The 16640-nt window shown below is 39.7% G+C and overlaps 1 protein-coding gene across 9 annotated transcripts in view; it reads right to left on the bottom strand.

Annotated features, from left to right (window-relative positions):
• Positions 1 to 16640, bottom strand: part of PTPN3 (protein tyrosine phosphatase non-receptor type 3) — a 607886-nt gene that overhangs the window by 449606 nt on the left and 141640 nt on the right. For 6 of the 9 annotated variants that reach the window (XM_075212795.1, XM_075212800.1, XM_075212794.1 and 3 more), the window contains 3 exons: positions 11882 to 11989; positions 8722 to 8764; positions 8326 to 8404 (listed from right to left, as the gene is read on the bottom strand). In XM_075212795.1, the coding sequence (XP_075068896.1) occupies positions 8326 to 8404; positions 8722 to 8764; positions 11882 to 11989 (230 nt within the window). Of the gene's footprint in view, positions 1 to 8325; positions 8405 to 8721; positions 8765 to 11881; positions 11990 to 16640 lie in introns of those variants that run through there. The other 3 variants (XM_075212796.1, XM_075212803.1, XM_075212802.1) reach the window with 3 other exon arrangements.

Genomic DNA, 16640 nt, shown 5'->3' with positions numbered 1-16640 from the left:
CCTCTCTTCCCCTCTGATTACCTCCTCTCACGCACGTATCCAAGACTTCTCCCGCGCCGCTCCCCTCCATTGGAACAAGCTCCCCCGCTCCATCAGAACTTCCACTAATCTGTCCTCTTTCAAACGAACATTAAAAACCCACCTTTTCCTTAAAGCCTTCCAGTCTCATGCCTAAACTCCCACCGGTCGGCTACCTCTCTTTCTCATCCCTTCTTCCCTTCTCCCCCTTCCTCCCGTCTCTCCGTCTCATCCATGTGTCTGTATGTCTCCCCCTCCCTTTAGATTGTTCGCTCCTTTGAGCAGGGCTCTCCTACCTTCTGTTTCCATCACTTTTAACTGCGCTCTCCAGCTACTCAGCTCACCTCCTCTCAGTCCCTCTGCCCTCTGTCTCCTCTCGCTTCTCTCCGCTTCCTTCAGTGACTCTCAACCTGTCATCCGTGCCCACCCTCTTGGGCCATAGTTACCTGCCTATACTCACTTTTCCCCTCCCTCCCTCTCTTTCATGCTGTGCCTGAGCCCCCAGAGTTATAGTGCTTACTGTTACTTGTACTGTGCTTTTTCACCTGTACTGTGCCATTGTTTGTCCTTGTACGGCGCTACGGATACTTTGTGGCGCCCTATAAATAAAAATTAATAATAATAATAACATGTCAAAAATAAAAAAAATAAAACGTTTCAACATATTTTTATTACTATAAAATTTAACTTTTTAATGCTGAAAATGTCTAGTGTTATGTGGCATATGCTTCTGAAAAAAACTTAAACATCTCCATGAAGTTTTTTGTTTTAGTTTTTGTTTTTCTTTACATCATTGATGTTCTTTAAAATATTTGTCAAGCTTTTACATCTTCTCTACCACACCCTGCAAAGAACTACCAACATTCATTTCTCCCTCTTTCGTCCGATATGACAATGGTATCTATGAGAAAAGGGAAAAAAGAGTTTAGAATTTAACTTCTGTAATAAAGTTTAGTTCTTTTCCACCACCTAGTAAAGTCCCAGGGGTATATTTACTAAACTGCGGGTTTGAAAAGGTGGAGATGTTGCCTATAGCAACCAATAAGATTCTAGTTATCATTTATTTAGTACGCTCTACAAAATGACAGCTAGAATCTGATTGGTTGCTATAGGCAACATCTCCACTTTTTCAAACCCACAGTTTAGTAAATCAAGCCCCCAATGTGCTCACCTTCTACACTTCTCGCAATAACTTTATGTTTGTGGTACCTCTTGCTGCATCTCTGCAAAGGTGCCCTTTACCTCCATATGTTCTGTAAAACAGGCGCCATTTTGGTTATTATAACGTTTCTCATCAAAACATTTTACAGTTTCTACATGTGACTTCAAATACCTTCTTTTAATACATCTTTTTTTTTTTTTCTAATTCAGTATCTATTTTTTCAGCTTTAAAATTTTCAGTACCTATGCAGCACATGCATTCTTCTATCTGGAAACAATACAACATTTTTAATATACTATATACTATTGTCAGTCGTTTATCTACAAATTTACTTACAAGTCCTTTAAGCAGTCAAACTCACTTTTTTTTTTAATGTTTCTACGAATTCGCATCAGTCTCCATTGTTCTTTATTTTTTAGGTCTGACCAATGCCTCTGTACTTGAAATGTATTTCTTTTCTTTCCAAGTTTCTCCTTAATTTGTTTTAGTAATTTCTACATTATTAATTCCTTTCTGGTATTAACTTGGTATTTTCTCTTTTGGCAGTCGTAGTTGTACTGGTCCAGTACTTTTATCATCATTGCCACCTCTTTTGGGCTCATTGCCTTTGCTCTTTTTATGCCCGTTAATTGTATTTCTTCTTCTTCTCCATGCCCATCCAGTACTTCTACAATTTTTTTCTCTACTTCTTGCACCCCCACCGACACCTGCTCCTCATCCGTAAACTTCTTACGTCCCCTCGGCTCCGGACAGGCTCCTCTGTAATTTTATACATGACATGGGCGATTGCTTCAGTTGTGGACCAATCAGTGGTGGTACCTGTACAGAATGGAGCATTGTGGGTGAAGGCCATTCGGGTTTAATAACCTTGTGTTTGGCAATGATATAAATATATTTAACCCCTAGTGGCCCGAGAAATACGAATGGATACTACGAGCGTTATACACCTTACATCCATTGCCATTCAAAGCAAGTTGTGATTATTAATTTTTACTTGTACCAGTGTGCTTATTGTAACAACTGCATAAATATATATTTTTTGAAAGTTAATATGTGTATATGCTAAATTCCTTTGTTATACTTATTAGTATTATTTATGATACACTAGTACATAAAATTATACTGAAAATATTTTTTAAATGTATAACCATATATTGCAGAGTTTTTTTGATACTATCAGTGGACAAAAAAATCACCATGAATCTTTCATTTTATTTTTAAACAGAACCTGAAAACGTAATATGACCGCAATGTGGACCTCATGAGGGATTTCTTTGAGACTTATAGGGCACACCCGTGTGTGTGGAAAATAAAATCAAAGGAATATTTTAACAGAATGTTACACAATGTGGCTATGCAAGAACTTGTGAAAGCATGCCTGCTACCCTGGAGCAAAATTGGAATGGGCAAAGAGCAAAATACAGAACCTTCGGACTGTATGCAAAAAAGAACTAAATAGTGGAGTTCTCCTACTGATGTGATCCAAGCAGATGACAAACCTCCAAGTGGAACTGTAAGTAAAATATATTATGCTGTTGCTGTGTAACAGGTTTATTAAAGCAGAAATACATAACAATAAAGTTTGCACATATAACATGCTTATGCACAATTGTTACATACACTCATTCTGCCATGGCACAGCACCCCCCCCCCCCCACCTCCTGTTGAAGGTATCTCTCCCTCTAAATTTGCACTGGCACATGCATTTCTAAGGTGGCACGACTCTAGAGGTGTCAAGCCAACTACCTTCATTTCCTCAACATTGTTGTCCTCATATGTATGTGAACTATGTACACAGGAGGTTTTTACATCTTAGAAAGTTATGCAGAACGCAAAAGGGCATCATCACTTTGTCTGTCTTGTACAAACGTAGATTAATAGCAGAATGTAAAACTCTAGATTTGTTACTGAGAATTAGAGATGCTCACTGACCCCCGTGAAGTGGTTTTGGATTTGGCAAAACTACCCTTGTGTGTTTTGGTTTTGTATTCTTTTAGAAAAATTGCTAAAATCACATAATTTTGCTTTTTTTTAATCCTACATTATTATTATTAACCTCAATAACACTAATTTCAAGTCATTTGTAGTCAATTTTGACCACCTCACAGGTCACATTATTATTTTCATACACTTTCAGGCAAATACTGCAGTGACCTGGCTGGGTACTAAGTGACAGAGCAATGACTCAAACAAACGGCAGTTCCTACCACATCTAGGACACATTGGCACACAACAGTGGCAGAAAAGAAAAGTCAGAAGAAAAGCCTGCAATGCCTAGTATTTGTATTTCAGCAATGACAATAAGCAATGGAGCTCTTCTCTTTGGGTGTATATAACACCATACACTTTTTTGTGCAAATTTAGAAGAAAACCCTCCAAGGACTAGTAGTTATATTTCTGCAATGAGAATTACCAATGGAGCTCTCCTTTCTGTGTGTTACCTATATAACACTGTAGAATTGGACTGCAGAATTAAATCAACCCTGTAAGCACTATTATTTGTATTTTTCTGCAATGAGATTTAACACTAGAGCTATGGAGCTCTTCTGAATGTCACTGATTACTTTCTTTAACACTGCTACCACCCTCCTCTTTCAATTCTATCTATTTGCCTGCCCAACTGCTTTACACTCTATACTACCCCTTCTGTGTCCCTCTCTCAAATGGCACTAGATTGCCGTGGAGGGCGGTATTTATAGATTCCAAAACTCGCAAGATCCGAGATCCGACGACATCACAATGACGTTTTGCCTCGTTTTCAATTCTGAAAAAGCGGGAAGGTACCGAGTCGAGTACTCGGATCCCCGAAGTTCGGGTGGGTTCGCTTTCCGAGGAACGGAGCCCACCCATCTCTACTGAGAATTCCAAACACATTTTCCACAACACGCCTAGCTTGTGATAGTCTATAATTAAATATCCGCCTTTCTGCAGACAAATTTCGTTGCAGATAAGGTTTCAATACATTGTTGTACAATGCAAATGCTTCATCCGCCAAAAACACTAAATTTAGTCCATATTTTATATTACTTCTTGTTGGAAGATTAAGTTCATAGTTTTTTAATTTTGCATGAAAGGGAGTCTGCTCCAGTGCACCGCCATCAGACACTTTACCATTTTTTCCAATGTCCACAAATAAGAATTCATAATTCGCATCCACTATGGCCATTAGAATGATGCTGAAAAATCCTTTCTAATTATAATAAAAGATCCACTGTTGGATGGAGGCATGTTTCCCATCAATGGCACCACCACAGTTTGGAAAATTCCAGTGCTTCTCAAATATGTCTGCAATAATTTGCCATTGTTCTACTGTTGCAGGAAACTGAAACATAAAGATGAGTCAGAGTTTAATTACATGCATTTAATATTGTACTCTTTTTTTTTTTTCAACACTCAGCCAGCTGTCCTTTCACAAGAACTCATGATGGAATTTCATGACCAAGAAGAGACAACTACAACTATTGTACAGGGAACCCAGGTGACAGCTAACAGCCAGGATGTAGCTGAGGTTGTAATTATACCACAAACGCAACAGAAGAGGAAAAAAAAAAGGCTCAGTGAGGTTGATGAAAGTGATGCGCTAACTACAAAAGATGGTGAAATGCCCAAACACTTTGAAGGCCAAAAAACATGAACCACACACTTTTGACCTACTTCGAGAAACGCTAGCAAGCAAAATGAAAAGTACTAGAAGACCGATACAAGTGGAAATGGAGCGTTTGGTGTGCCACCACTTGTGTAGGGCTGCCAAGGACGATTTATACCCAGATACAATTCTTACGCCAGCAAACCGACAGCTAGACACCGTCTTACATATTTCGGCATACACAGATGCAGCATGGGAGTATGGGAGAACATTATTTAATGTCAAAACCATTCCTGACCCCTATACCCAGCTCAAACATGCAACACTTCAGTGGAAGGTCATCACAAATGGATAATAGCGAACTGCTGCAATATGAACAACTATAAACTGTATATTTGCCCGCTCTTATTGGTTTGTACTTTATAAATTTAATATATATTGTAAATGTTATGTGTGTAAATAAAATTATACATTTATATAAAAAAAAAAGACTATGTATGCTTACCAACCTTCATATACTGTTCATGGAGAACTTCAATGATAGCATCACAGGTCTCAGGTATTATAAAACCCAGAGCTTGCGCTGAAATTGCTGTGTTGTGTTTCAGATCAGCCAGTGTCCTTCCTGTTGCCAGAAATCTTAGTGTAGCAACCAGTCTTGGTTCAGCAGATATGGGTCTCCTTAAATGGGTGTCCTCCTTCTGGATGATGGGGGTGACTAGTTGGAGCAGTTCCTGGAATGTGGGTTCATTCATTCTCAGGAAATTCCTGAAGTCATCTGGGTTGTTGTTTTCTATTTCCTGCAGCAGGGACATATGAGAGAATGAGTCTCTCCTCTTGAACCACTCTTTGGTCCAACAAGATCTATTATTTTTCCTTCTATCCCTTCGGGTCTGTACTTGCAGTCTTCTTGCCACAGTGAGCAGCAAAAGAGCAGTTGCTTGTCATCCTTCAAAATTATCCATATTAGTAAAAATAGTATTTTTTTTGCAGTTGAGAACGAACGTACAATGTACACGTGCTAGCGAATGTATGAAGAAAACGTGGTTTGTAGTGGTTACTATTGAACATGCGCTGCCCTTTATTTAAAATTTCTTGGAGATATCGTTACATAGTCGTTTAATTGCGCACAAATTTCTAATCTTTGCTCACAACAATATGGCGGTGAAAAGTCGCTTCCCGGAGTGTCGGTCTTTACTTTAATCGTCTAAAACGTGTCTAGTGTGTACGCATTAATCGTACGAGCGATCGGACCTTTGGCCGAAGGGAAAATCGCTGTAGATAACACGTTGGTCTGAAAATTCTTCAGTGTGTACCTACCCTAAAAATCTGACTTATATTTTTTCATATCAATGAATAGTACACAGTTAAAACACATAACAAAAGTAGATGCATTAATGTTTTCAATGTCTTGCAGCAATCACTGCTATCTTCTGTTTTTTTATTATTACTAAATTGAATCTGCTATGTTAATAATTTACACAAGTTAGGCTTCTCTCTGTTCTCTAACTGAATGCTTAGTAACTAGTAACGGCTAGATTAAAATTGCACATAAAAAAATTAAACATTTTTGTAATCCATATGAAATGGAATATTTTAGAGATAAGAACATACTTGCCAACTCTCCCGGAAAGTCCAGGAGACTCCCGAAATTCGGGTCAGTCTCCCGGGCTCCCAGGGGGAGATGGCATTTCTCCCGCATCCCGGATTTCACAGAGAATCGCGTCATTTGACGCGATTCTCGGTGAATCACGCCATTTTGGAGGGCGGGAGGGGGCGGGACAAGGCCAATCGCGTCATTTTGGCCCTGCGACGCAAATCACGTTTTCACGGGGGGCGGGGCCAAAATGACGCGATTGGCCTCGTCCCGCCCACTCTCGCCCTCAAGCCACGCCCCCTCTCCCGGGAGTTGGCAACTATGCATAAGAATTTAAGCTTTTCACAAATAGCATCCATGAGAATTAAATTATAGCTTCTCCAAAAACTAATAAATGTATTTTAAGGTGGTGTACAACATGTTAAAATAAAGCTAAACTTTTTTTTACCTGCTACTGTCTGTTTTCTGGATCCACTCGGGTTCCAAACAAGCCTAATGGGCCAATTGTACTTCACTCTCCTCCTTGGCAGGAATGGATGTAAGTTTTCTCCCCTCTCCCAGTATTAACCACCTTACTGTAAGCAGCCACAGATCAACCAATCCATACCACCTCTCTCCCTGCTGTCATTCTATCCTATTTGGGACACGCACAACCCGACTTGCACGCTGTCCCAATTGTACAGCCAGCAAGAGAGGCTAGCAGATGACTCTGCTTCGTACAGAGCTGGGTGGAAGAAGGTAGGTGCGGGCCTGGCAATTAAGGGCTATTAATGTAATTCAAGAGGGAACATGGGATAATAATTTAATAGTAGGCGGTAACAAAATGATTCATTGGTGGATGGGAACTATTAATTTAATGGTAGGCTCTATTTATTTGAAGTTGGGGACTATTGAATATAATAGTGGTATCATTGCTTTGCTTATTAACTTAAGGTTGTGTGATGGGACTATTAATCTAAAGTGGCTGTGAGTTTGCGTGTGAGGGCTATTTAATAAATGTGAATACTATTAATTAATGTTGATGCTAGCTGCAGGGAAGGAGGTCTAATTATTATATCTGGGTGCTATTCATTTAACATTGGAATTGGTTGGGAGAGGGACGCCTACAATGCTCATTTGTTGCAAGGGTTTACAAATTCCAAGTAGCTATTTTTTTTTTTTCAAACAGAGACCCAGTATTTCAGGGTCTAGCAAGCTAAGCCTACGGCAGCAGCAAGTAGTAAAATTTGCAAGAACCGGTAGAAGAGAGCAGGGCAATCAGTCAACTGTCTAGATTCTGGTGAGGCAGTCCTAATTTTGAGTGACTGTTCCGCTTAGTCAGGACATTGTTCCCAACACCTGTGTGAAACAGGAAATTTGTCCTGTTTCCCACTGCACGCAGCATTGCCCGTGTATTTGAAGGGGTTTGATAGTGGCCCAGAACTGTCTAAAATGATAGCCACACCGCTTGCATGCTGGTCATGCCCACTCTGGCAGTGTGGCAAACTCCCTCTAGAATTCCTGCACCTGTCATTGTTCAGATGAACAGGAATTTCATGGAGGAGGGGCATTAACACCCGTTTGCCATATTTAAAACAGGCAGAGGGAGGAGAGGAGACAGTGAAGTTCTCGGGTACCTGGTGAATCTAACAAACAGAGTATACCAAGTAAGTAAAAGTTTGTTCCATTTTAACTCTATACTCTACTCTTAACATGAAATTGATCATCTTTAATATTGCAGCAACATCTTCCATAAATCACCGTGGACAAATTAAGAAACATCAATGGGATTTATGTAAATCCAAAAAAATATGTTCTAAATCATTAGCACATATATTATTCTGTTTCTAAATCACCTGTGATAGACAAACATAGAAAAAAAATCTAAATCTTGCAAGCCCTTAATCTGTACCACAGTCATTAAGGTTAACTAAAAAAAATGTAAATAATTAAATAAAAAAAATGAAGCTGAAAATGTATTACCTTGTTTGATCCTGCTGTAGTGTGTTGGGGTCCGGTATGAAAAATCTCACTCTAAAGAGAAGGCAGCATGGAAAACCTCCTATATTGATGATTGAAAAAAAAAAAAAAAAGAAAAGAAAGGTTTCATTGATGTTAAACATGCTAAAGAATATGTGTACATAATTCTAAACTTACTGCTATAAAGGTAAGTCAGTCGAGTTAATTGCATTAAATACAGCTCCCTAATACATGGGTACAGTCTATGGCCTAGATTCAGGTTGTTGCTAGTGCTAGATTGATAATAAGGTTAAAGAATCCACTTTGAGTGAAATCCTTTATCTCTTGGAAGGTGGGCAGTGGGGCAGCACCAACAAATGATACTTCAAGTTACTGTGGAGCTTAATTTGTTAGACATACCCTTCAGTTGTTTTCGAATTGGTTTGCTGGATTCCAGCCATCTCTAAAAAATAAGACACAGACACATAATTGACAGCTCATATTAGTAATTTGGGAATTTTTCACAAAAAGGGGCATTCAGTGAACAGTATAGGGTCCTTTGTAAAAGATCAAAGATCAAATCCATATGGTGGGGAAAGAAATCAATGTGTGCAGTCCAATGGCCTCCATGAGTGTGGATGAGGCTAATTTGCCAACCCGAAAAAATAAGTCAAAGAAGTTATATTAGTATATGAGTAGGGGCAAAAAAAGCTATCAACATCTGAACATATTTTTCTAGTATTCTGTAGAGAGAAGAGAATGAAAAAAACTGAAAAGCTCTCTAAAATGCCTTTTTATAACAATCTCCTATAGTAAACACAAAAGGCAGAAAGAACTATCAGCAAATGGAATTGTCATTATAAAAACAGTTTACTCACATATAATACATTAGAAAATAGATGTTTCCATTCAAAAGTGTACTAAATCAGGTGTATAAAAACACAAATAACTTAAATGAAAGAGGAAGGTGAAAAACCAAATCAACGCTAACAGATTTGTATAATAACTTTTTAGAAATGTTCAGTCTGTAATTGGAGAAAGGATCTGTTGTTAAAGGAGAAAACTCCCAAAACAAAAACAGTTTTAGCTTCAGGTGTTAATACAGATGCCGTATAGAGATAACAAACACCATATATCAATTACCCATTCAATGGGATTGTCATTTATATGTCCTTATGGCAAGTTCCTCAGTAAAGCATGATGTATAAACTGTAAAGTAAAAAGAAAAACAAGGCTCTCATAGGGGAAATAAAACTATATATTAATTACCCGTACAATGTGATTCTTGTCCAAGCAAACTTGTAACAGACTTGCCAACTCTCCCGAAATATCCGGGAGACTCCCGCATTTTGCGAGAGTCTCCCGGGCTCCCGGGCGAGTGTGGCAATCCCCCGCATCTGGATAATTCTGCCCACTTCCTATTGAAGTGGGCAGAATTAAGTCCCAAACGCCGCGATTCCCGGTGAATCGCGGCGTTTGGCCCCGCCCCCCGCTGTCAAATGACGCATTTTGCGTCATCACGTCATGGGGGCAGGTCCAAAATGACGCCACTTGGAGCCCCGCCCCCCCATTACGCCCACCTCCTCTGCAGGCTCCCGGATTTCACCAACAGAAAGTTGGTAAGTATGACTTGTAATCATATACTCCAGTAGCGGTATCAGGTGGCCCACCTGTTAAACGTTTTCCATATTTTTTTATGAGGCAGATTCCGATTGACCTAGTGTTCTGCAGGGACCAATTATCTGACAGGATCAGGTCAATTTGAGAATAAGAATTATGAACCGGGGAGTAGTATGTATAATCGCATTCCACCGGGACATAAACCCTCCCGACATCATAAATCCCGAATTCTGCAAGCAACCTAGCAAACGCAGTAGAGGGACCTGTATTATTGTCTAACGGACGGGCAGAGGACTGTGAAGATCTATCCAGTTTGGGATCCTCTACAGTAATATATATATATTTAAAGAATGTCAGCACTTTTCATCTCCCTCTGCAGATGTGTTTCATTCACACCAAACTTTTTCAAAGCACAGTTAATATGTATATACAGAGCTCCTTATAAACTAATCCATGCTAAATAAGAATGTCCGTTATTCAATTTGAGCAGCACCTGTTCCTCGCTTTCTCCATTTCACTTGTTTTATTATTATGTAATAAGATATATAAAAAACATATCCAGTAAATACATTGCAAATACAGAAATATAGCAATATTCAATCAAGCATTAAATTTACATAAAAACGGTACTTAAAAAGAACCTACAATATCATTATACTTCTATTTAAAAAGATCCGATTGCAGCTTTAATCATACATATACAAATCTGAGACAGATTAAATAAAACAATGTAGTACTCCATAGACCAGTGTTGGCTAAGCTGTGACACTCCAGGTGTTGTGAAACTAAAAGTCCCAGCATGCTTTGCCAATATATAGCAGCTTATTGCTGGAAGGGTATGCTGGGACTTGTAGTTTCACAACACCTGGAGTGTCACAGGTTAGCCAACACTGCCATAGACTAAAAAAAAAAAAAATTATACCAGCAAACCATATAGGAAAAATAAATATCTATTTCATCTTGTACCACAATTAAGTTTATTATAGAAATATATTGGCGGTGATCGGTTTTTCACCTTCCTCTTTCATTTAAGTTATTTATATGCTTTTCATATGCCTGCTTTAGTGTAATTTGAAATGGAAATCTACATCTACATCTACTTTCTAATGCATTTTATATGAATAAACTTATAATTTTTATTTTATTTTTATTCATTTTCCTAAAAATATATATACACACACACACAAACACACACGGTATGTTTGCGTTTATTAGCCTCTTTTTTGGCCTCTACTGTACCTGAATCCAATTGTATATTTGATTCTGTGGCACAGTGTTTTAAGGTTCATACAAGCCTGGTGCAATCAAAGGTTTGCTAGCTACCTCTGGAAATACCATATGTTAGGTTATTTTAGCTCACTTTTACCCCTCAAAAATATAACAGAAGTCAGGATATCTGTTGTGCATATACTGGGAAAAAAAATATTTGCAGTTGTGAATGGTGTCTACAGAGTTCAGTCATACTTGCCAACTCTCCCGGAATGTCCGGAAGACTCCCGAAGTTCGGGTCAGTCTCACGGACTCCCAGGAGAGCTGGCAAATCTCCCGCATCCCGCTAGCAAAATGATGCGGGGGCCCTGACCCCGCAACAAAATGACATTTCAGCCGCGGGGGGGGGGGGGCAAAATTACGCGTTTGGCCTCCCCCTCCCGAAAAGACCTTGCCCAAAGTAGGCAAGTATGGTTCAGTATGGTAAGTGAGGAATAATTTAATATGACAATCTGATAGAACCCTTTCTTGTTTACTTTGAACTCCTGGGGAACTTTGCTCCTACCACTTTCTAACTCCCATCCTGTGATTCAATTGCTTGTATTCTCTTTCCCACATTATGATTACAGCATTTCATGGAGTAGAAAAGTTCCTACTTCCCAGCATTTTATTCTATACTTGGTTGATTAAAATGTACTATATTGTAATAGCACACGTTTACCAATTTTTTTTTTTATTTATATCCACTCACATGCAAATCTAATGAGTCTTCATTATGTTGTAATCCAAAATATTCTCTCTCTTTTACACTCAAGTGATTGAAGACCAAGTCCAGCAATGTTTGACCAGTGTCTTGTTTCTAGGATCAAAATAGATTTTGTTATTTTTCTAAAAACATTAACGTAAACTCAACAGGGAAAATACGCATACATCTTTCAAATTTAAAGTAAGATGATTCTGTCTGATTAGTATTTCTGGAATATTCCAAACTTCTACAGTGTCTGTATCTAATATTTAATACATGTGTTAATTATTTTCCATTTGCGCATGTGCAGTTCTGTTCTAATAATCTGACATAGATTAGAAGGAACTGCAAGGTGTCCAGTATCATAAATACTTGAATTGATTAAAAGTGCTGATTTATTATTTTCTATGTTTCAAATGTGACATTATCATGTTTGCCAATCAAATTATAAAGTTGTATATATACAAAATATGTGGTAAAATATACAATAGTTTTTCACAAGTTACACAATCTTTATTATAGCTGAGAGTAGAAGACAAAGACAGTTATTAGATATTATTACATGGGACTATAAATGCATTTAAATTACAGTGATTACAAATTAAATCCATGAAAGAAAACATATTTTTGCAATAAACCTCCCTGGTCCAACTAGCAAAACTGCAGAGTTCTCATACCCAGGATCTCAGCAGTTTAGGAGAAATTGACCCCTGCCGATTCCTGAATTAACATCATTCTCCAAGGCTCCCATGCTGGTGTTTCAAAGTAAGATTCTTAATAAAAGTGTGCATCCTTTTTAAATGGTAATAGCATAAAGTATGTTACAGAATCTACTGTTTTACCCAAGCAAGTTTGTAGATTCTATGCCACATGCATAAATGCTATAAACAAACTGTTACACCTATTTCTTGACAACACAGAAATATTGGAAAACGGAAAACATGAATTCATTTAAATCTTTTTTTTAAAAAAAATTAATTATTCAGTTTTATTATTTTGATGACCAGCTGACATGTGGCTTACTTAAAACAAAAGCTAGATACTTTTCAAAACATATAAAAGATGGAGTAAATAAAACAATAGAGAAGGAAAAAACTTGTCTAGGTGTCAATTCAGTTGACGTTAATTTTGGACATCAAAGCATTGTCTTTCTGTATTATTTAACAGTATGGACAAATAACTTTAATACAGAAAAGGCAGATTTAAAAACACATACATATTACTAGGTTGCAATCTTTAAAAAAAACTTCCATTAATGTGCAACTAGATATACTGTACTTAATCATACCTCCCAACATTAGGGTAGGTGGTCTCAGAACAGGGAGTGTGGCTATGTCGCAGCAATGAACAGGCAATACCTCCCTAATTTCCCACCGATCGGAACAAAGCTGTGCCGATCTGGATGGTGGGAGAGAGTCCTCAAATCAGGACTGATAATTAGTGAACGAACTAAAAAAATTAAAGAGAACAAAAAAAACACATTTTTATAAAACAACATTATAGGTTTATTAAAATATACATTTTAGGGTGTGTTGCTTGGTCTACACACTGCAGAGCTTTGAGATATTCTGCTATTTTCCACCAAATTAGCTGAACTCACCCCTGGGTCACCTGCATACGGCGGTTTATCATGTCACCGGGTACACATTGATGCCATTACTGCCTGGATAGACGCGGCACAGACTGTGTTTGCTCCCCTGGCAGGGAGTGCCACCTGCGATTGGAGCCGACACCTGGTGTAATCCTCTTGGCCACCCAGTCAATATCCCAGCGATTTGCTCCCCAACAAGACCCGGTGACATCGGAGTTTGTTCAGGCTCCCCTCACACAATTATGACGCTTGGTCAGCGAACCTTGTAAGCTACATTGAGGCTTCCATCTCCCGCCGAGTTTACCATCGCCCTTAACTGGACAACCTACACTGACCTAACTGGCTTTGGCGCCACCCGGCGCTCCATTGGTGACTCCCGTGATCCAAGGCCTTCCTCCTCTTCTGCAGCCACGGTCTCAACTGTTGCCGACGCCTTCCAGCAGAACATCCGGTTCGCGGTCCCCTGACTTCCAGGTCGGCGATCCTGTGTCGAGCATCTGGCGAGTCCCTGAGCTTCTCCTCCTATATAGCCAGTCTCTCCACATTTCCTCCTGAAATGACAGCTCCTGGGACAGTACACACTCTTCACAGTCTCTTGGGTAAGCCTTCCGGTGCCTGGTCCAGATCTGTGATAAATATCTGCTGGGATATTATAGCGCTGGCCTGGAGGCCATTCAAATGGATGGGGAGATTTTCTCTGCTTGGAACCGCAGTAAGAAGTAGTTGGAGGAGAGAGAGACAGCTGCCTCACGTTACTAAGGCGTGCACTGGGACCTGCTGACCATAATGCTGGCTGCAGCCTTCAATTCTAGCTGGGCACGTGGCTGTAGGCTTAACCAACACGCAGTAAATTGAAAAGGGTTGGTTTGGCTTCCGGTTATGCGCTTCCTGCGCCTCCCGCAGACCGGGTGGTGTAGGCGGTGCGTGATCAGTCAACATTCCACAACATTCGTGACACAGTTAATGTACATCCAGGAATCTGCATCCAGAAACATCACTTTCATCTATACATGCCGCTATGGCTGTAGTGGCTAACCTAGCGCGTGTTACCGTAAAGGCGTTCTCTTCACACCTGAGAGGAGGGGCTGGCCACAGGCCCATCATTTGTTTGGAGAGGGCTGGTTCCCATCCATGCAGAGAGAGTTAAGGAGTGGCAATTTCACTGAGACGACTAAGGCCCATAGCCAACGAAGATTTGAGCATATATGTGACATCTTCAGGAGCATCATGCTCTGAGAGGCACCCTGTTTGACGGTGTAATGGGAGATCCACCCAGATCCTGATACCTGCAGCATCACCTGTAATATTTCTAAAATGACTTTGTCTGGTTAGCTTCATACCACGTTAAAACCTGGCCTATCAGTACCTTCTTCTAATTCTGATAATCTATTTGGATTCATCTATACGCCTTATTGGCCCTGGATCCCGCCATGGCTCCTAAAAAACACAAGCCCACAAAGGCGCCTCCTGCATTACAGTTCTTCAAGCCTCATTTCCTCCTTCTGCGGGGTCGGTCCCCAAGAATAAAAGACCCAACGAATCTGGAGACAGATCTGTTTCACCGGCTCCGTTTCAATCCCCATCTTCATCTGCTTTATCGCAAATGGATCCTGATGCTCTGACTACCATTAAATCCATGCAACTGATGTTTGACTCATTCAAGGCTGAGGTATTCGCTGAAATGCGATCTTCAGTACGGGAAGCCAGGGCGCAGGTGGCAGAAGTGGGAGGGAGATAATAATATAAAAGAAGTTGTTGCAGCGCTATCAGGTTTCCAATTAATGAAAATCGCAGAAACATAAAAGAAAGAAAAAATCTTGTCCGATGTTGGAATTTACACATACAAACAACCGTGGACTTGATAAAGTAACTTTGTCTATCAAAGTCCCAAATAATCAATTGAAGTGATGATTCGAGAAAATGATGAAGGCTTTACTAAATATTCAAAACCACTACTGACTTTATAAAATAAGCGTATTCTTCAAACATTGAGTCAGAGCTTCCAAATTGCGATCTGTTACAAAATGGACTTACAGTCAAGTCGTGTTTGATGTTCACGTAGCAGTTGCATGCACAAAATAACAGGCTGTCGTTTTCTCCAATTAAATTCAGTGTCGATCACCACAGGTCAGACCGATTCCTGTCTCCAAATCAAACAGCTGATGGTGTTTGGAAACTCTCCAATCTCCGCGAGATCATGCATCATATATACGAGAAAAAAGACATGTTTGTGTAGTACGTAAAAAACACGATTTATTAAAACATATTAAAACCACAGGACCGGGATGTAATTGCCCGTACCAGAAGGTGAATGTGTCACAAACTTAAAGAAATCTAATGTGCATCAAAGATTTCAGCGGTTAGATTCTCGATGGTATATTCACCAAACAAATATAGCAGGCAATTAGCGCTCCCCTGTCCGTGTATCACCATGTGGGAGGGAGAACCTCTCACATTGAAGACAAGATGGAAGAGCTAGTAGCGTCTCATAATGAACTAATTACGTTCAGGGCTGCCAAGAGGAATTCAGGGCCTCGGTACAACAAATTCATGGGGCCCCCCTCATAGTCGAGTAAGCTAAAAAATTCAGGGGTGTGGTCATACAATTGGGGGCGTGGCTAGCACATCAAAATCACTAGGTTGTGAATACACCGGAGCGTAACATATGTCCAAGCACTCCTGACTTTTAGGACATATAGCACCACAGTGTAGTATAGAAAGAATGCAGTGTGTACAGAAAGATTTCAGTCTTGGCCTGCACCATACATTGGGCACAACACTTACCAAAAATTGGCATTGTCCCAACTAGAATCACGACATTTGACACACTCTGCTGCTCTCTCCTACCTGTTCTTCTCACTTTCACCACCTGTGGCAGCTGCTTTCTTTAGTTGCGGCTTGTCTGGATCCTGGAATGTTGGAGGACCCATTTAGAAAATTACAACCAGCCCCAGCGTTAAATCAATAGCACCCACAATTAATAATTAGGCCTTCCTCCAGCCCCAACATTAAAATAATAGTATTCACATTTAATAAATAAACCTATTTCCCTTCCTGCAAACAGCCCCAGCAATACATATTTCCCGCAACCATCACTGCCATTAAATAATTCATAGGTCACATTTAATAAATAGACCTCATTCTCCCCAAACTCACCCCCACATTCAATAGCCC

The sequence above is a fragment of the Mixophyes fleayi genome, chromosome 5, assembly GCF_038048845.1.
Source record: "Mixophyes fleayi isolate aMixFle1 chromosome 5, aMixFle1.hap1, whole genome shotgun sequence".
NCBI classification, from domain to species: Eukaryota; Metazoa; Chordata; class Amphibia; order Anura; family Limnodynastidae; genus Mixophyes; species Mixophyes fleayi.
Note: the sequence above shows the minus strand (reverse complement) of the source record. Positions and strands in the feature narration are given on the sequence as shown.